Below are 21,168 nucleotides of genomic sequence, written 5' to 3'. Positions count from 1 at the left end.
TAGACTAGAATACTCTACAGAAGATTCCTGTTGCACACATGTACTTGCTGACCTCGATGTTTATCACTATTCTTTCATTTTTACTGGGTCATTATTTTGTCAAATATACATTAAATGTGCTGGTGCTGCTGTGTTACAGATCATTGGGTAGCCTGAGTTGCTATGCATTTTGAACCTTTTGCATTCTTATTGTAATCTGGAATATGGATAGTGATGGTAGAGGCCCCAATTTTCTTTCTATCACATGTTTTAATCATTCTCTCTTACCATTAACACACGTTGGAACAATTTTCAGGTTGGTACCCAACTTGTTTAACCATGTAATGAACATACCTTACTTGGTATCAAGTCATTGCTATCAAACCCAGAGCTTCTGTTTCAGAGGCTGGGGACCACCTACTGTACCATAAGATATCCATGTTAACAGTGGTAACAATTGACCCTTCTGTTTGATGGCATTGGAATGTTAGGATTTTACATCCAGTTAATCAAGTTACTCCATATACCATGTTTCTTGCATGTTTTTTGTCTTTTTTAATTTCTAACTGGATATGCTTGTTATATAACACTTGATAGCTTTAATTTAGAGTAGCTACTTAGGTTTAGCATTGGTAAGGATGGTAAATTGTCAACATTGCCTTTTGGTTAATCTTATCCTTTTTTATGCATGCTCATGCTAAAAAAAATTAATGCTAGAAGGTTTGATCGCTTAATGATTTTATTACTAGAATTGCAGCACAGTCTGGTTGTGGTAGTTTATGAAGTGTACAAGGGCAAGAAACATGGTATACAGAGGGATTTGATTAACTGGATGTAAAATCCTGACATCCCAATGACAGTTTAAGGTACAGAGATAAAGTCAGCCGCTATTCAAGCATTATTCTAGCCCATGGCAAATTCATATTTGTAATAAATTTGCACTTCATTCATCAATGCAAAATCATTTCAGGAAAATCCTACCTTCAAGATGAAGTCAGCAGTGAAAGTCGACGTTGTAGCATCCTGCTCCCCATTGTTTAAAGGTGGATGGGTCTGTCAGCCTTGTGCAGGTGTTGTAAGGCCAATTTGTTGAACTCTAGAGGAGAGCAGGAGAATACATTCTTGCATGGATGTTTGGGATTGGCAAGAGGGAGCTTTGTGGGCTGGAGTCAGGATCACGGAGGATTGGAAGAGGGATTCAGGACAGAGAAAAGAGGATAGGGTCAGAAGTATGGAGGAGTAAAGTATGGAGGGGGATATAGTGGGGAGGTAAAAACAATGACTACAGATGCTGGAAACCAGATTCTGGATTAGTGGTGCTGGAAGAGCACAGCAGTTCAGGCAGCACCCAAGGAGCAGCAAAATCGACGTTTTGGGTAAAAGCCCTTCATCAGCCCTTCATATAGTGGGGAGGGCCGTCAAAATAAGAAAAGGAGGAGTCTGAGACGTGGTCTCAGTACTGTCCATATGTGGGCTCAACTCACTGTGTTAACTGGTAGAATCCTTACAGGACTTTGAGTTTGCCTACGACATTTCAATTAGCCTATAAAGTTTGTTCTTGTGTAACATTATTTACAATGCATAGCCGGAAGGACCAGCGAAGCCTTGAGTTTCAGCCGTGTCCCATACAGCGCTGAGGACAACTATAGACATTAGTATGAACACTCAATAAGGACCAAATTCAAAAACACAACACTTTATCTTCCATAAGAAAGGAAATGTTCCTAATGCTCCTCTAACCATCAATGGATGCCAACCATGAAGTATACGCATATGTTTAGCTCTCCGAGTAGCTAATCTCAACAAATACCAATATATATTGCACACATGATGAAACCAATATATGAAAGACTTACAAGTAAAACTTAATCTTAAAATTAAATGCCACCTTCGTGCTCTTAAAGAGCCTTGTGCTCATGGCAATAGAGTTGGTCAGTAAGTTGTGACCATGATGAGGAGGAGTTTTGATCAGGAGTTTCTTTGATAGGCAGACTGTTGATGCTTCTTAGTATGACAATGGGTTTCACAAGTGAAAAGTTTTCCTAATTATTAAATTGAATGTGTTGTATGTTCCTGCTGTTAGTATTTTGAATTTAATTATTATTGCAGTGGGGGAGGGGGGAGTGTTCTGTTGGGGTGGTGGGAATGGGATAAAACAAAAAATGAGAAAGTGGAAGTTGTGCAGAGTTCTGGTCATGACCTCAGAAATTTCAAATTGTTGACAAAAACAACACCATGGCAGGTTTGTAAAATTGAATTCAGTAAATCGGTAATTATTTGTCTGGGACTGGAAATTTACCATGAAAATCTAAGGTCACATCACATAACATATATTAAGGAAAGCAAAGCAATTGCATGCAGATTTTCATGAAGGCTATGTCAATGGCCTTTTAATCTTACACATTTATCTAGAATAAAATGCACTTGTCAGACATATAGTTAATTAATAACCAAAATCAAGCTAAATCTTTTTGCACTTGGGGAAATTGTGAATTGCTCCACCATTAACATTACCATGAATATATTCACATGTACTGTAGTTATTTTGATCATCAAGTTGAAACCTTAATCCTTTCACACCTGGTCAGCATCATTTATACAACAATCTTTGTCACTTCCTTCCTCTTTTACAACTCTCACAAGAGCGTGCAGGGAAATTTACAGTTAGTTTAATTAGTTTGATGTTTCATGTGCAAATTTTGTCCAAATCTGAAAGATTAGTGTATTGTTAGAATCAGAAAAAGAGGAGAAGGAATGAATAACATTTCAATCAGAGGGGAAATTACTTGGTTGAATGACTTGCAACCTGAGAAAATAGATTAAATTAATTTAATTCTTAAGGAAGTTTCTGCTTTGAATGATCTTTGTCTCCACAGATTGATGAAATTAAAGTAAATTAAATGTATTGCAGGGAAGCCTGAAGTGATGCGTTTTGGAAGGAAAATATGAAGAGAGGTAACCTAAAGAAAATGATATATTTTCAGAAGGCAGAGGGACCTGCAAGTTCGAATATATAAGTCTTTGGAAGGGATTCATAAGTTGAGAAGACAACTATAAAAATTTACTAAAGCTTTACTTTATTAATTAAGGAATAAAATGCAAAGTAAATTCTTATGAACCTTTAAGCCTCAGTGAAAACATTGTGTTCAACTCTAGATACCACACTTAGGAAGAATGTCGAAGTCTTGGTAAGGCTGAAGTGTTACGAGAGATGAAGAGCTTCAGTTATGTGACAAGAGTTCAACTTAAAATAGAAGAGGTTAAAGGGAGATCAAAAAGAAGTGATCAAAATTTATACATGGTTTTGTTGAAGTAGATGAAGAGAAACTGATCCCTTGCAGGGGGCTCAGCAAACATTAAGAGAGTAACATTCACTGTAAAAGGAATATGTAGAATTTAAGATAGATGGGAAATAAATCTCAGGATGAAATGAGGAAAACTAAGAACAAGCAGCGAGGTGTGATGATCTGGAGTACACTAACTGGAAAGGTGATGAAAGCAGATTCAGGAGTGGTTTACGTGGTACCATAGGGAAGGGCAGGAAATGTTACTAATCAGGTAGTCGGTGTTGACATATGAAATCTTGCGCTTCATAAATAGAAGCACTGAACATAAAAGCAACAAAATTAAGAATTTATGGGTTACTGCAGATTATAACTGCAATAGATGCTGTTGGTTGCGAATTCTGTCAGATCAAATGGATCAGTTAGAGGCAATGAGGAATATGCAACAGCAACAGTATGTGATGGATGGCAGTTATAGGAAGGGGGGAAAGTCTCAGATACAGTCACATAGATGGGTTAATTCCAGGAAAGGTAAGAGAAGTAGGCAGGTAATGCAGGAGTCTTCTGTGGCTACCCCCATTTTAAACAAGTATGCTGTTTTGGAAAATATAGGGTGTGATGGATTCTCAGGGGAACGTAGCACGAACAGTCATGTTTCTGGTATTGAGACTGGCTCTAATGCAGCAAGGGATACATTGGGTTCCAAGAGATCAATTGTGATAGGGGACTCTCCAGTCCGAGGAACAGACAGATGTTCCTGTGGCCAGCAGCGAAAAATCAGAATGGCATGTTGCTTCCCTGGTGCCAGAATCAAGGATATCTCAGAGAGAGTGCAGAATATTCTCAAAGGGGAGAGGGGCCAGCCTGAGTTTATTGTCCACATTGGAACCAACAACATAGGAAGGGAAAAGATTGAGATTCTGAATGGAGATTACAGATAGTTCGGCAGAAATTTTAAAAGGAGGTCCTTGAGAGTAGTAATATCTGGATAATTCACGGTGCTACAAGCTAGTGAGGGCAGGATTAGGAGGATAGAGGAGATGAGGAGATGCTGAGGAGCTGGTGTGTGGGAGAAGGATTCACATTTTTGGATCTTTGGAATGTCTTTTGGGGTAGAAGTGACCTGTACAAGAAGGACGGATTGCACCTAGATTGGAAGGGAACTAATATACAAGCAGGGAGATTTGCTAGAGCTGCTCGAGAGGATTTAAACTAGTAAGGTTAGTGGGTGGGACCCAGGGAGATAGTGAGGAAAGAGATCAATCTGGGACTGGTACAGTTGAGAACAGAAGTGAGTCAAACAATCAGGACAGGCAGGGACAAGGTAGGACTAATAAATTAAACTGCATTTATTTCAATGCAAGGGGCCAAACAGGGAAGACAGATGAACTCAGGGCATGGTTAGGAACATGGGACTGGGATATCATAGCAATTACAAAAACATGGCTCAGGGATGGGCAAGACTGTCAGCTTAATGTTCCAGGATACAAATGCTACAGGAAGGATAGAAAGGGAGGCAAGAGAGGAGGGGGACTGGTGTTTTTGATAAGAGATAGCATTACAGCTGTACTGAAAGAGGATATTCCTAGAAATACAACCAGGGGAGTTATTTGAGTGAAACTGAGAAATAAGAAAGGGACGATCACCTTATTGGGATTGTATTGTAGATCCCCTAATCGTCAGAGGGAAACTGAGAAACAATCTTGTAAGGAGATCTCAGCTATCTGTAAGAATAATAGGGTGGTTATGGTAGGGGGTTTTAACTTTCCAAACATAAACTGGGACTGCCATAATGTTAAGGATTTAGATGGAGAAGAATTTGTTGAGTTTGTACAAGAACATTTTCTGATTCAGTATGTGGACATACCTACTAAAGAAGGTGCAAAACTTGACCTACTCTTGGGAAATAAGGTAGGGCAGGTGACTGAGGTGTTAGTGGGGGAGCACTTTGGGGCCAGCAACCATAATTCTGTAGATTTTAAATAGTGATGGAAAAGGATAGATCAGATCTAAAAGTTGAAGTTCTAAATTGGAGAAACGCCAATTTTGACGATATTAGGCAAGAACCTTTGAAAGCTGATTGGGGCAGATGTTCGCAGGTAAAGGGACGGCTTGAAAATGGGAAGACTTCAGAAATGAGATAACAAAAATCCAGAAAAAGTATATTCCTGTCAGGGTGAAAGGAAAGGCTGGTAGGTATAGGGAAGGCTGGATGACTAAAGAAATTAAGGGTTTGGTGAGAAAAAGAAGGAAGCATATGTCAAGTACAGACAGGATAGATCAATTGAATCCTTAGAAGTGTATAAAGGCAGTAGGAGTATACTTAAGAGGGAAATCAGGAGGGCAAAAAGGGGACTTGAGAAAGCTTTGGCAAATAGAATTAAGGACAATCCAAAGAGCTTTACAAATACATTAAGGACAAAAGGGTAATTGGGGAGAGAATACAGCCCCTCAAATATCAGCAAGGCAGCCTTTGTGTGGAGCCGCAGAAAATGAGGGAGATACCAAACAAGTATTTTGCTTCAGTATTTACTGTGGAAAATGATATGGAAGATATAGAATGTAGGAAAATACATGGTGACATCTTGAAAAGTGTCCATATTACAGAGGAGGAAGTGCTGGATGTCTTGAAATGCATAAAGGTGGATAAATCTCCAGGACCTGATCAGGTGTTACCTAGAACTCTATGGGAGTTAGCGAAGTGATTCCTGGGCCTCTTGCTGAGATATTTGTATCATCGATAGTCATAGGTGAGGTGCTGAAAGAGTGGAGATTGACTAATGTGGTGGCACTGTTTAAGAAGGGTGATAAGGACAAGCCAGGGAACTATAGACCAGTGAGCCTGACATCGGTGGTGGACAAGTTGTTGGAGGGAATCCTGAGGGACAGGATATATATGTATTTGAAGAGGCAAGGACTAATTAGGGATAGTCAAAATGGCTTTATGCGTGGGAAATCATGTCTCATAAACTTGATTGAGTTTTTTGAAGAAGTAACAAAGAGGATTGATGAGGGAAGAGTGGTATATGTGATCTATATGGACTTCAGTAAGGCATTCAACAAGGTTCCCCATGGGAGACTGGTTACCAAGGTTAGATCACACGGAATGCAGGGAGAACTAGCCATTTGGATACAGAACTTGCTCAAAGGTAGAAGACAGAGGGTGGTGGTGGAGAGTTGTTTTTCAGACTGGAGTGCCACAAGGATCGGTGCTAGGTCCTCTACTTTTTGTCATTTAGGGAAATGATTTGGATGCGAGCATAAGAGGTACAGTTAGTAAGTTTGCAGATGACACCAAAATTGGAGATGTAGTGGACAGCGAAGAAGGTTACCTCAGATTACAACAGGATCTTGATCAAATGAGCCAATGGGCTGAGAAGTGGCAGATGGAGTTTAATTCAGATAAATGCAAGGTACTGTTTCTTGGGAAAGCAAATCTTAGCAGGGCTTATACACTTAATGGTAAGGTTCTTGGGAGTTTTGCTGAACAAAGAGACCTTGGAGTGCAGGTTCATAGCTCCTTGAAAGTGGAGTCGCAGGTAGATAGTATAGTGAAGAAGGTGTTTGGAATGCTTTCCATTATTGGTCGGAGTATTGAGTAGAAGAGTTGAGAGGTCATGTTGCGGCTGTACAGGATATTCGTTCGGTCACTGTTGGAATATTGTGTGCAATTCTGGTCTCCTTCCTATCGGAAGGATGTTGTGAAACCTGAAAGGGTTAGGAAAAGATTTACAAGGATGTTGCCAGGATTGGAGGATTTGACCTATAGGGAGAGGCTGAACAGGCTGGGGCTGTTTTCCCTGGAGAGTCGGAGGCTGAGGGGTGACCTTATAGAGGTTTATAAAATCATGAGGGGCATGGATAGGGTAAATAGACAAAGTATTTTCTCTGGGGTGGGGGAGTCCAGAACTAGAGGGCATAGGTTTAAGGTGAGAGGGGAAAGATATAAATGAGACCTAAGGGGCAACTTTTTCACGCAGAAGGTGGTAGGTGTATGGAATGAGCTGCCAGAGGAAGTGGTGGAGGCTGGTACAATTGCAATATTTAAAAGGCACTTGGATGGGTATATGAATAGGAGGGTTTGGAGGGATATGGGCCGGGTGCTGGCAGGTGGGACTAGATTGGGTTGGGATATCTGGTCGGCATGGACAGATTGGACCAAAGGGTCTGTTTCCGTGCTGTACATCTCTATGATCTATGACTCTGACTCTAAGCTGAACCTGGCAAGCTGGATACTTAGTATCAGCACCCACCTTCCACAGAAAAGAAAATTCCAAGGCAGTGAGTGAAGCCAATATTTGATCCTGTAAGTACGTCAATTAACCCTGGGCACACAGGCCATCCAAAACCTTGTCTCACTTCCCCTCCCCTACGACCAAGTTACTTGTAGGAATATGCCTGGCACCTAATTTTATAACTAGGATCCCATAAATGACAAACCATTTGTTAATGATATGGAAAGGTTATGCTTCCTTTGCATCCTTGATTATTTAGGGGAGGCTTCTGGAATTAGACAGTGAAAATTTTAAGTTTCGGTTTCTGAATACTCATTCAAATGATATCCTGTTTGCAGTTTTATTATCTTGTGGGGAGTACTCCATTGTGTCTGAATAATGTTTTTCTAAAACTTACAGCAAACAGAAGTAAAGATACTGAATGATAACAAAGTTGTAATAAATATTCATACAAGTGAGTGGAATCCTCTATTTTGGGACAGCCAATATCAATGTGATCAGAATTTAAGTCTGCATGCTGGTCAGTCTGCAATATTTTGTTTTGTGAACAGATCTTATTTGGGCAATTTTCCACACATTATGGAGCTATTCTAATTAAATGTCTGATCAGTTCTCCCTTCCCAAGATGATAACAGTAAAATATTTGATGATGGTATTGCCATTGAACATCAAGAGAAAGTAGTTTGAATCTATGTTGTTAGACACAGTCAGTGGCTGGCATTTGCTGATGGGAATTGTTTCTTGTGGTTTATTGCCCCAACTGTAAATGTAGTCAAGCAGGCATGGATTGTGTCATTATCTGAGGAATTGTTCACAATATAAAGCAAAAATTGTGAAACAATTTTCTTATTTGTTTTCCAGTTCAGTTAAGGCATAAGAAGACATCTGGCACTTTGACAAGAAAGATAAATAATTGCATTTATTAAATGAGAATAAGTTAGTGGAAAGACCAATGTTATTTTGGACAATGACCTTAAAAATGGCAAATGATATTTCTTTAAACAGCTTTAACAGAGCTTTAAAGGATATTTGAGAAGAAATATTTCCCACCCAGAGGGAGGTGGGAGTCTTAAACTCACTGCCTGAAAGGTAGTTGAGTCAGAAACTCTCTTAGCATTGAGGCGATATTTGGATATTCATTTGTGTTACTGTCTCCAGGGCTAGAGGCCAAGAGCTGGAAAAAGAGCTTAGTGCAGTCAGACTTTTATAGACACAAAGGGCCAAACAGCCTCTTCCTGTATTGTAAATGTCTATAAGAGTAAAGTAAGATGACACTACAGCTATTTTAAATGGGTTACTGGAACACGTCGTATGTTACATCTACAATATTGTTTCATTTAAGTAGTGAGCCTAGCTGCCAGGTACCGCGGCTCCTCAGCTGTACGTCCACAGCAGTTTTGCACTGTGACAGATTTCTGATTGGATTTTCAACCCGAACTAATTGTATGTATGTTCGGGAGCACTCGTAACAACTGTTGATGAATCCCTGGGCAAGTGCCTACAGCTTTGTGTTTAGGCAATACAGCAGAAACATCGAGCCCAGGACTGTGGTATAAACTGCAGAACAGCAATAGGTCATTTGGCCTATTGAGTCTGTTCCATCAAGTAAGATCATGGCTGAGCTCCTAATCCTCTTTCGTGCCCTATCCCCATTAACCCTCGATTGTCTGCCCAATTAAAAAAATCTGCCTATCTCTGCCTTGAATATACTTAATGACCCAGACTCTACAGCCCTCTGTAGTAAAGAATTCTATTGGTTGAGTACTCTCTGCGAGAATTTTTTCCTCATCTTTGTCTTAAATGTGTGACACCTTATTCTGAGATTATGCCCTCTGGTCCTGGACTCTCCCACATGGGGAAACAACCTTTCCACATCTACCCAGCCAAGTCCTCGAAGAATCTTGTATGTTTCAATAAGACTGCCTTGCACTTTTCTATATTCCAATGAGTACAGGCTCAATCTACCCAATCTCTTCACATAAGTCCCTCCTAACCTGGTAACAGCCTAGTGAAATTTCTCTGGACTGCCTCCAGTGCTAGTATATCTTTACATCGATAAGGGACCCAAAACAATTCAAAGTATTCCAGCTGTGGTCTGACCAATGCCTTATATGGTTTTAGCAAAACTTCCCAACATTTATATTTCCTTCCTTTTGAAATAAAGGCCAACATTCCACATGCCTTCCCTATTATGCACTGAACTTAAATGTTAACATTTTTGTGATTCAGGTAAGGAAACCAAGACATGTAAAATACAGATTAGCCAAGCTGTAACTAATTGTTGGCATAAGTCCTGAGGTTAAATAGCTTATTTCAGTTATTAATTGTGCAGCTGAATAAGCTATGGATTGCAACATAGGCCCTGAAAACCCTTATGCTTGACATTGGATTTGGAGGGCATCAAGGTGGAATCATTAGTGTAAATGAGGGTGGAACTCAGTGACACAATGAACTGTGGCAGGATCAGTGGGATGGTAGCACTTGCTATGATTTTCACAGAAATTACTTGCTGGGCATGTACTCAACACATGCAGCAGTGGATGCAAGCCCAAAATTTGGTTCCATGGCCTGGAACACATAAAAGGTTTGTGGTTGATTTAAACTGTTCATTTCAGGTCGGTATTGTCTGTCAGTGATCAGACGCACATTTTATAACCCATCTACATTTTCTTTAATTAAAGGTATTAGGAAGGCAAAGTGAGCAGACTCTGTCTGATCATGTTCTGATATCACTTACTTTATGGCCTTGCTAAAGTCAAATGTTCTGACATAAACGTGAAAGATTTATGACTTGAGATATAAAAATTTAAATTTGGAAGATTCAGCTATAATATAAAAAACTTCAGCTGCTACCATTTTGAGGCATTCATCAAAAATCATTAAACTACTCTTTCTCTTGATTGTACAATTGATATTGTTGGATACTGAAAACTAGCATTCCTACTATATCACCTGTAAGAGTTTGAGTAATTGGTGCAGTAGAGGATGTAAGTGCAGCAGTGGTTATGAGTGCACTGAATAGTAATTCCCAGGTGCTTTACATTCAGGTTGCCTTTTTATTCTTGACACATCATAAATCATTTGCTTGTTGAACTCTACATTTCTGAGCACACATTTGTCTACTCATGATTTGCAATCGCAAATCTGTGCAACAACAACTTGTTCAGTTCATGTTTGCCTCATCCAGTATTCCAAAATGCAAATTCCTTCAGTATAAATTAGAATGGGAAAGAACACAATGTACAATGTTTGATTCCCTCTTATTTAGTGAATGTGTCATCCAATTCTTTCATTTAATGGTAGACCTGGTTATGTCTGCCACAAAGTTAAACACAAAGTATCATGGGGAGAATGGAAATCACATGCTATCTCCTCACTGATCAGGCCAAAATAGATCAACAGATATTAACTGTGCGAGCTAAAAAATATTTACGTTAAAATATGTTAAACTATGTGATATAAAAGAATACAAAAAGTAGTTAGCAGATGGTCTGGCCCATCCCTCACTTGATTTGAAAGAACTGTGACATAAAAAAGGCATTGTAAATGTTTTGAGGAGAGAACCTTTTGATTTTGTGTAATGGCTGGTCCAGAACCCGATCAGGAAAGCAAGCAAAGAGTTTGTTTCATAAACTGTGGTGGAAATTAAAGGCTATAAATTGCGATATCTGGTTCTCCCTTGATGTTTTGATACTGTTTGATATTTTGCTTTAAATAAACATGATGTATGGATGGTAACCTGAGCTGTGCAATTGGATATATTAAATACTTTTCCATTATGCATCAAATATTGTGAGAAGGAAGGGCTTATATCACTTCCAATAAAAGTAAGAGCTTGTGTTTAAAGTTCCTTTTATGACCACAGGATGACATAAAAATACTTCACAGACAATAAAGTAATTTTTGAACTGTAAGTCTGATGGAATGTAGAAAAACAGAGAACTAATGTACTCTGTGAAATGCTGTTAAAAACAGTAAGATATGGATCTTTAATCTGAGAGAACAGACAGCACTTCAGTTTAATGAGAGACAGCACCTCCAGCAATGCATCGCCTCCTGTGTACTGTGTGTCAGTCATAATATCCACTCCAGTCCTGAGCCTGCTTGATTCTGAGGATAGTGTGTTCCAAATATGCTAAGGCTAACATGAGGCAACTGACAGAATAAGGATGTTTTATACAACAGTGTGCAATGTTGCAATTATCAGATATTATGGTTAAGGAATCATAGAATTGTTACAACAGTGTGCAATGTCACATTTGTCAGATATTATGGTTGTAGAATCACAGAACTGGTCCAGCAGAGTAGAAGGCCATGTGCCCATTGTGCCTGCACTGGCTTTTCAAATGAAGATTATTACCTGGTGCTAATCTCCAGCTTTTCCCACATAATCTTGCACACTATTTCTATCCAACTCATTATCCAATGCCCTCTTCAAAGTTTCAATTCAATTTGCCTCAACCAAACTTTCATAGAATCCCTACAATATGGAAGCCAACCATTTGGCCCATTGAGTCCACACAGAACTTCCAAAGAGCTTCCCACCCAAACCAATGCTATCCCTGTAACCCTGTATTTACCTTGGCCAATCCACCTTACCTGCATATCTTTGGACTGTGTGGGTATGTGGGGTGGTGGCAGGGGGACACAGAGCACCAGGAGGAATTTCATGCAGACGTGAGGGGAATGTGCAAATTCCACACAGGGCAGCTGCCCCTGGGTGGAATTGAACCAGGGTGAGGCAGCAGTGCTAACCACTGAGTCACTCTGCCACCCAGCAGGACATTCCCTAGCTGAGCCAATCACTTTGTGAAAGTTTTTGCTCATAGCACACTTATTTCTTTTGCCACCAAAACAGAAATTGCTGGAAAAATTCAGCAGGTCGGCAGCATCTACGGAGAGAAATCAGAGCTAACATTTCAAGTCCAGTGACCCTTCTTCAAACCCGATGGTAGCCACAAAAAATGTGGATTTTATGCAGAAGACAGGGTGGGGTCGAGGGTAAGGCGTGAAGGATAGGTAGAGATAGAGCTCAGAGAGAGAAGAACAGTTGGATAGACGAAGGAGTGGATAACAGTCAGCTCAACAGAATGAATAGCTACTAATGGGGACTACTAGTGGCTGACATAATCAGAACAGATGTGACAGAGACAGAGGAACTGGGAGAATGGAATAGGTCTGATTGTGTGTAATAGCAGACCATGTGACAACAAGATTTGGTGTGTGGGGGTGAGGGAAAGTATAGGGAATGTGCTCAAGTCCTAAAGTTATTGAACTAGATATTGAGTGCAGAAGGCTGTAGAGTTCCCAAAAGGAAAACAAAGTGTTGTTCTTCCAACTTCCGCTGAGCTTCGCTGGAGAACTGCAGCAAGCCCAAGACAGAGATGTTGGCCATCAGGAACAGGAAGCTCAGGGTCTTTTAGTGGACAGAACATGGGTGTGCTGCAAAGCTGTCATGCGGTCTGTGTTTTATTTCCCCAATATAGACCACATTTTGAGCAGTGAATACAGTTGATTAGATTGACTGAAATGCAGTAGATCACCCTCCACTCACATTCACCTAGTCCATCTCTGACACATCCCTTCCCTTCCTTGACAGCTCTGTTTATATTTTTGGGGATGGGCTGACCGCCAATATCTACTACAAACCAACTGACCACTACAGTTACCTGGACTATACTTCCAGTAAAGACCTATTCCATTCTCCAGTTCCTCTGTCTCTGTCACATCTGTTCTGATGATGCCAGCTTTGATAAGGGCGTCTCCAAAATGTTCACCTCCTTCCTCAAACGAGGATTCCCTAGTACTGTAATTGATAGGGCCCTCAGCCAACTTTGATTCATCTCCCACAGTTCAGCTCTCACCCTTTCTCTTTCCTCCCACAACAGTGATAGGGTCCCCTTTGTCCTTACCTAGCATCCCTCCAGCATCTACATACAGAGGGTCGTTGGTCACCATTTCCACCACATCAAGCAGGATGTCACCACCAATCACATATTGCCTCTCCCTCCCTTGTCAGCCTTCCTTCTGGGACACCCTGGTCCACTCCTCCTCTACTCCTAACACTCCCAACCCACGTTCCCTCCCCCCCACCATAGACCCTTCCCATGCACCCGCAGAAAGTGCAACACCTGCCCATTTGCCTCCTCCCTTCTCAATATCCAAGGGCCCAAACCCAGCTTCCAGGTGAAGCAGCACTTTACATGCTCTTACTCAATTTAGTCTATTACACTCGCTGCTCACAATGTGGTCTCCTCCACACTGAGGAGATGAAGCATAGAGGGGGTAAGCACTTCGCACAACACCTACAGTGTGTCCAAAAAAAAGACCCTGAACTTCTTGTTGCCTGCCACTTCAATATACCAGTGTGTTCCCTGGCCAGGCTTGCTGCAGTCCTGCAGCACAAGCTGGAAGAACAGCACCTCATTATCCACATATAAACTCGACAGCCTTCTGCATCCAATATCGATTTCAACAATTTTAAGGCTTAAGCACCTTCCTCATGCTTTACCCCACCCTCACCCACCAGGTCTTGTCGCATTGTCTGTGTTGTTGAGTCACCACAGTCTTACCAGACCGTTGGGGCTGCCTCTCTCATTAGAGAGGGAAGTGACTGGTGGTGATTTAATCTGAGGACCACCAGACCTCAGGCAAGAGAAGAGGTTGAGAAGGAGAGTCCTTCAGGGTAACCTCAAACCAGTGAAGGGAATTGAACCCACGCTGTTGGCATCACACTGCTCTATAATGCAATGTCCCAGCCAACTGAGGTAAACCGATTCCCCCATCGTCTGTATTGCGCACAATCTATTGTCAGCCACTAATTGTCTCCATGAGGAACTGTTCATTCTCTTTGGCTGACTTTTACCCATTACTTCAGTTTTTGTTTCTTTTGCATATAACTTTAAATCTTCCTTTCTTTCTGGTTTTCTTATCGTCCATCTTTCTGTCTCTCCTCCTCGTTTCTTTGCTTTCGTGTTTTCTTTCTTTCAATCTTGTTTGTTAGTTTGCCATCTTTCTTTGTAGTTTTCTTCCTTATTCTTGTTCCTTTTACAGGAACAAACAATTTCTTCCTATCCATTCTATTCAGCCTGCTCACATGTTTGAAAACCTCCATCTTTTCTTTCTAGTCCATGCACATCTTTCCTATAATGTGGAGGCTATAATGAGGTCTGACAAGTGTCTTATACAAGTTCAACATCACATCTTGCTCTTGAACTCTTTTCACCTTGTTGAGGACATTGTAAGCTTTTTTAACTGCTCTCCATCTATCTTTAATGATCTGTGCACATATATAACTAGGTCCACTCCCACACCCCTTTTAGAATTGTACCCACTATTTTATTATTGTCTTTCAATGTTTTTCCTACCAAAGACCATCATCTCACATTTCTCGATATTAAACCTCATCTCACGCCTCTCCGCCATCTCCTCCAACTTGTCAATATCTTTTTTGAGTTCCACACTATCCTCTCAGTTTACAGTTCTTCCAAGTTTCATGACATGAAATCACATAAAGTACAAAAAAAATTAATTCAGTTACTTTGGCAATGTTTGAACTTTGAACTGAGCTCATTACTTGTCTTGGCATTAAACTTGGCAAAAGTGTTTATAAAATCTTTGTTTGAATGTTGGGAAACTTTATTGTTCTTTCTGTCTCATCAGATCATCAAGGACCAGAAGCTGCTTATTATTGTTGGTGGGATGTTGCTCATCGATCTCTGCATCCTGATTTGCTGGCAGGTTGTGGATCCTCTGAGGAGGACTGTGGAAGATTATCCTTTAGAGGTCAGTTAACGGGGTCTGACTGGGAATCCTAAAATCTCCATCTAAAACTGCTCTCATCTGTTTCATTTCAGTGTGTATATATACAGTTGAGAATTTGATTTAAAAGCAGAATAAGAATAGACAAAAAATTTAGAAACTACTTTGAAGGCAAGCTAGTTGGATGATGATTCACTGATCCTAAATCCATATCTAATCACAATAAGGAGTGAAGAAAAAAATAAAGAAAAAACAAATTTAATATTAAAGCTTTTTTCCAGAAAATGTGGGAGATTTAAAGAAAGATGATTTCTCATGTTGCAACTTTAATTCTAGTTTGTGCAACACAGGGAGATGCCAGAAATTTGAAGTTAAAAGCTACAAGCCTTTACTTAATTCACATGCACATAATTATGTATTTACAAATAAATCATACACTAATGTGGGAAGAAAATTGCCAACACAAAAAAAAATGAAAATGACCCATCTGATAAAGAAAACCACAATATATTTGTTGTAAATTGGGGCAATTTATCCAAAGCTGGAAGTTGAGCAGTGAGTGCTGAGGCAGCTTTAGCTAATTATGCAATATCATCCTAAATCATACAGATGTGTTCTCAGTTATATGTAGAATGGTAATCAAAAGGTTTTGCTATGCTGGAAGCTGCAGAAGTGTCACTACATTACCTTTTGGAAAATAAATCTGATTTTTTTTTATAAGAAAGTGAGAAATGTTAAGGATAAAAGAGTTGTAAAATATGGATACATCACTGAGAACTAGGCAATACCTAGGTTGCAAACAGGTTCTACTCTGGAGTTTGTTTGCAAGTCAGTAGTGTGCACGTCAGAACATTATGCAGGACATTATAAAGTAGTCATTCATAACTACAGGAAATGTCTTATGTTGGATCTTTAAAGTTACACCCCTATGTGGGATCGTGTTTGAAAGTACAAGTACTCAAGTTTGACTTTTGTAAATCGGGCTCTCTGTCGCAACAAATATTTTATATCTTTTTAACATGCAGATATTACACTCCTGCATAATAGAAAATGAAGCAGCCAATTAACCAGGTTATCTTGAGTGAAAGAAAGAAAAATATTATTACCAACTAACTCCCCAGAGGAAAAACATCAAATGCACAACACAGAGATAATAAGTTTAAAAGGGAGTGCGTCTGGTGCAGACAAGGAGAATAAAGGTTCAGCATTTGCTGTTTTCAATACAGATTCCAGCATATGCAGTAATTTGCTCACAGAGAATAAAGATTACATAGTTAAAGAGTCCTTATGAATCTTTGGAGGTGTTGGATTCTTAATGAGAGACCACAGTTTAATTTGTATCTTCAACAATTGAGGAAAGTATAGATTTCAGAGTTCTCAGTTTCTTTCTTATTTAAAAGAACATTTTGGGTATTAATAACAGATATTGGAAGTTAAAGTTTGGTAGTCCATATTTACCACTATCATAATGGATAAAACACCATAAATAAAGTTGAGGTATTCATTCTGCATATGAATATGGAAAGATAGTAATTGTAGATAGTAGCATTGCTTCAATACATGGATATAATAGTATAGGGGATATCTTCCTGGGCTAATAATCCAGAAGCCTGGAATAATGTTGGGATGTGACATGTTTAGGGAATTTCAATTCAGTTAATGAATTAAATCTGAAAAAAGAAGCTAGTGTTATAAAATGACTTGTTTATCATTGAAACACAATTAGTTCACCAATGTCTTTTCAGGAGGTAAATCTTGCATTCATTCCTGGCATGATTTATTTGTAATTCCAAATCCTCAACAATGTGCCATACAGTCATGAAGTTATACAGCACTTAAAGTGATCCTTTAAGTTGTCCACAACAATCAGACATCAAATCTGACCTCATCCCATTTGCTAACATTTGGCCCATACTCCTCGAAACCCTTCCTATTCATATACCCATCCAAATGCCTTCTAAGTGTAATTATATCAGCTTCAACCACTTCCTCTGGCAGCTCATTCATACATGCACCACCTTCTGCGTGAGAAAGTTACCCCTCAAGTCCGTTTTAAATCTTTCCCTCCTCACCTTAAACCTATGCCATTTAGTTTTGGACTCCCCCTTCTGAGGAAAAAGACCTTGACTATTCACTCTATCCATGCAGCTCATGATTTTATAAACCTCTAGGGTCACCCCTATGTCTCCAATGCTCCAGAAAACAATAGCCCCAGCCTATTCAGCCTCTCCCTATAACTCGAACTGTCTAGTCCCGGTAAATTTTTGTAAAATTTTTCAGCATCCTCTCAAGTTTCACAACATCTTTCCCATAGAAGGGCAACCAGAAATGTGCTGTATTCTAAAAGTGGCCTCACCAATATCCTGTACAGCCACAACATGATATCCCAACTTCCTATACTCACTGTTCTGACCAATGAAGGCAAGCATTCCAAATGCCGCCTTCACCACTCGATTTAACTGCAACTCCACTTTCAAGGAACTGTGCAACTCCACTCCTAGGTCTCTTTGTTCAGCAACACTCCCCAGGGCCCTCCCCATGACTGTATAACTGCTGCCCTTTATTGCCTTATCAAAATGCAACACCTCACATTTATCTAAATTAAGCTCTATCTGCCACTCCCCAGCACATTGGCCAATCTGACCAAGGTCCCATTGTACTCTGAGATAATCTTCTTCATTGTCCATTATAACACTTATTTTGGTGCCATCTGTAAATTTGCTAACCACACCTCCTATATTCACATCCAAATAATTTATATAAATGATGAAAAGCAGTTGGCCCTTCACTGATCCTTGTGGCACACTGCTGGTCACGGGCCTCCAGTCCAAGAAACTGCCCTCCACCACCACCCTCTGTCTCTTATCTTCAAGCTAATTTAGCATCCAATTGGCTATCTCCCCCTGGATTCCATTTTACTAACTAGGCTACCATGGGCAATCTTGTCGAACAACTTGCTGAAGTTGACATGGACAATGTCTATCACTCTGCCTTCATCAATCTTGTTACCTCTTTAAAAAAAACTCAATCAGGTTAATGAGATATGATTTCCCACGCAAAAAGCCATGTTAATTATCCCTAGTATCTATACCCCTGAACATTAATCTGTCAGTTCTGTCCATTCTTGAGCCACATTTCTATAATAGTTATGATATCCCAGTCGCATGTTTCCAATCATGTCCTAAGTTTATTAATCTCACCCCATTCTCTGCCAAGGTCTTTCCTGTTTGACTTACTCCCCTTAACTGTACCAGCTCAGCTTTTTCTCTTTTCTCATGGTACTTTGGCTACCACCACCCGCACCCCCCCCCCCACCCCTTACTAGTTTAAAGCCTCCCGTGTAGCACTCGCAAATCTCCCTTTGAAGATATTGGTTGACACTTAACTTCCTCTCAAACAGCCAAGCCACTCTGTTGTAACATAAAATCTATGACGAAAATCAAACAGGCCAGACCACTCAGCACTAATCGGGCACTAGAAGCAGCAAAGGCATACCCAGCCCAGTCAGCCATGCAAACTGCTCCTCAGTAACAACTAGGAAGGTCTGCCAAAGACGGTGAAGCTTTACCACAGAACTAGTTAAACAACAGCCTGACAAAGTCCTACTCACAAATTTGTACATTTCAGCCCCCATTGTCTAAGAATGCTTCGTCTCCAGGCTAATTCAACCCCATCAGCAGGGAATATCTACTGGAGGTGGCAGCAGAGTGGCATTCAGTTGGGAAGAGTCTGTAAATTCTCTGTATTTATTTTGCTCACATGATGACAAAAAACACTTCTTGCTGAATAGCAGTCTCTCCATAACCTCAGTTGCTGGATCAGTTGACCACCACTTGGAAGAGTACTAAGGTTAGGAAAGGGAAAGAACTCTGGATGGAGGACTTCAGCCTCCAAAATCAAGAGTGGTTCAGTAACACCACTACTGACTGGACCAGCCAACCTATCTACCAGACTGGACCTGCAACAGATGTTGAGAGAACCAGCAGAAGGACAACCCTTAGTCAGGCTCATCCTCACCAATCTGACATGGCTATATCTTCCATAACATTTAAGCAGGAATGACAACTACACTAACCATGTGCAGAACAAGTTCTGTTTTCAAACTGAGGCCCCACAGTGAGTTGCCTGACAGTTCCATCATGATTAATGGACAAATTCAGAACAGATCTAGAAGCTCAAACTGGCCATGTAGTGTTGTGACCTATAAGCAGTAGTTTCATTATTAAAAATGAGGTGACAGTCAAGTGAAGCTATAGTAAAAGATGATACGCATTCTATATTGTGAAAATAGCAGGAAATAAGATAGAGTTAATAAATTTCCAGATACAAAGGATCAAGTAAAAGCCTTGTCTACATCAAGTCATGAATTAGACAATTAAGCAAAGGAGGAGGCTCCATAAATATTCTCATGGGGAACACCAGTACATTAATACAAAAGATAAGACCAAGGCTTTTCCAACCATTTTCAGCCAGATGTACAAAGTGGAATAATCCACCTAGGACTTCCCCAGTATCTGTCTTGAGACAATTTGATTAATTCCACATAATATCAAGAAATGGTTCCAATGCTCCAAAAAACGCTACGTTCTAGCCAGGCTGTTCCAGGAAAGTGAGCACACCAGCATCTGGCATCTGTCACCTCTGCAAGATTTTGTTCTATTCTTCACTGCCATTTCAACAGGACTCGGTGTGGCCCGATAGTTCTCCAGTGATCAAGCCCCGTGACTCTCACAGCTTCCATCAGCTAAGCTGGTAATCTGCAATATGTCCATCAGTTTGTGACCCCAAATCAAATCAAAAATGTAATACCCACAGATGTGAGAGTATCTGTTTTGGTGAACGATGCAGGGATTTATTGTTTAACACAAAAAGGTTTACTCTGATAGTAATTACAGAGGTGTGGCGGAAAGATGAAAGAGATTGAGACCTGAATATTGAAGGTACATGGCATTTTGGAAGGACAGGAAGCTAAGAAAATGTGGAAGGACAGGCCTCTCAATTAATGATGACATTAGCAAAATAGAGAGGGATGACCTAATTTCAGGAAACTAAGATAGAGAAGCTGTTCAGTAGTGTTGAGAAACAATAAAGGCAAGAAGTCACTTGTGGGAATGGTATACTTAATAGGAACCATAGAGTAAGATGCAGTATAAAAAAAATGGGAGCTGGACAAAGTTATAGTGTTAATCATTTTAATTAGCACATCAACTGGAATAATCAATTGGATGGTTCCATTCTGTGTATAAATGTGAATTGGATTCCTTTTTTTCAAAATGGAAAGGAGACATAAAGTAGGAAACTACAGGCCAGTTAGCTTTACATCTGTCATAGAAATCACATTGAAAGCCATAATTAAAATGTTATTTCAGGATGCTTGGAAAGAGTTCATGTTAATCAGGTAATCAACAACTTTTTAGTTAAATCATGCTTGGCCAAGTTAGTTGGAGTTCTTTGAGGGGGTCATATTTGCTGTGAATAAAGAACATGTACTGTACTTATATTTGGATTGGATAAGGCGCCACATTGGGCGGCACAGTGGCACAGTGGTTAGCACTGCTGCTTCACAGCGCCAGACACCCGGGTTCAATTCCCGCCTCAGGCGACTGACTGTGTGGAGTTTGCACATTCTCCCCGTGTCTGGGTGGGTTTCCTCCGGCTGCGCCGGTTTCCTCCCACACTCCAAAGATCTGCAGGTCAGGTGAATTGGCCATGCTAAATTGCCTGTAGTGTTAGGTAACGGGTAGATGTAGGGGTATGGGTGGTTTGCGCTTCGGCGGGGCGGTGTGGACTTGTTGGGCCGAAGGGCCTGTTTCCACGCTGTAAGTAATCTAATCTAATCTAATCTAATTAAGGTTACTGCAGAAAACTAAGGCTCATGATAAGTTGGCTAGGTACTTATTAGGATGGAA

The 21,168-nt window shown here is 40.3% G+C and overlaps 1 protein-coding gene across 3 annotated transcripts in view; it reads left to right on the top strand.

The window, feature by feature from the left end:
• gabbr2 (gamma-aminobutyric acid (GABA) B receptor, 2) overlaps positions 1-21,168 on the top strand; it is a 968,818-nt gene that overhangs the window by 858,962 nt on the left and 88,688 nt on the right. For all 3 annotated transcript variants that reach the window (XM_072575495.1, XM_072575496.1, XM_072575497.1), the window contains exon 13: positions 15,161-15,283. In XM_072575495.1, coding sequence (XP_072431596.1) covers positions 15,161-15,283 — 123 coding nt within the window. The remainder of the gene's footprint in view (positions 1-15,160; positions 15,284-21,168) is intronic.

The sequence above is a fragment of the Chiloscyllium punctatum genome, chromosome 8 (assembly GCF_047496795.1).
Source record: "Chiloscyllium punctatum isolate Juve2018m chromosome 8, sChiPun1.3, whole genome shotgun sequence".
NCBI classification, from domain to species: Eukaryota; Metazoa; Chordata; class Chondrichthyes; order Orectolobiformes; family Hemiscylliidae; genus Chiloscyllium; species Chiloscyllium punctatum.
Note: the sequence above shows the minus strand (reverse complement) of the source record. Positions and strands in the feature narration are given on the sequence as shown.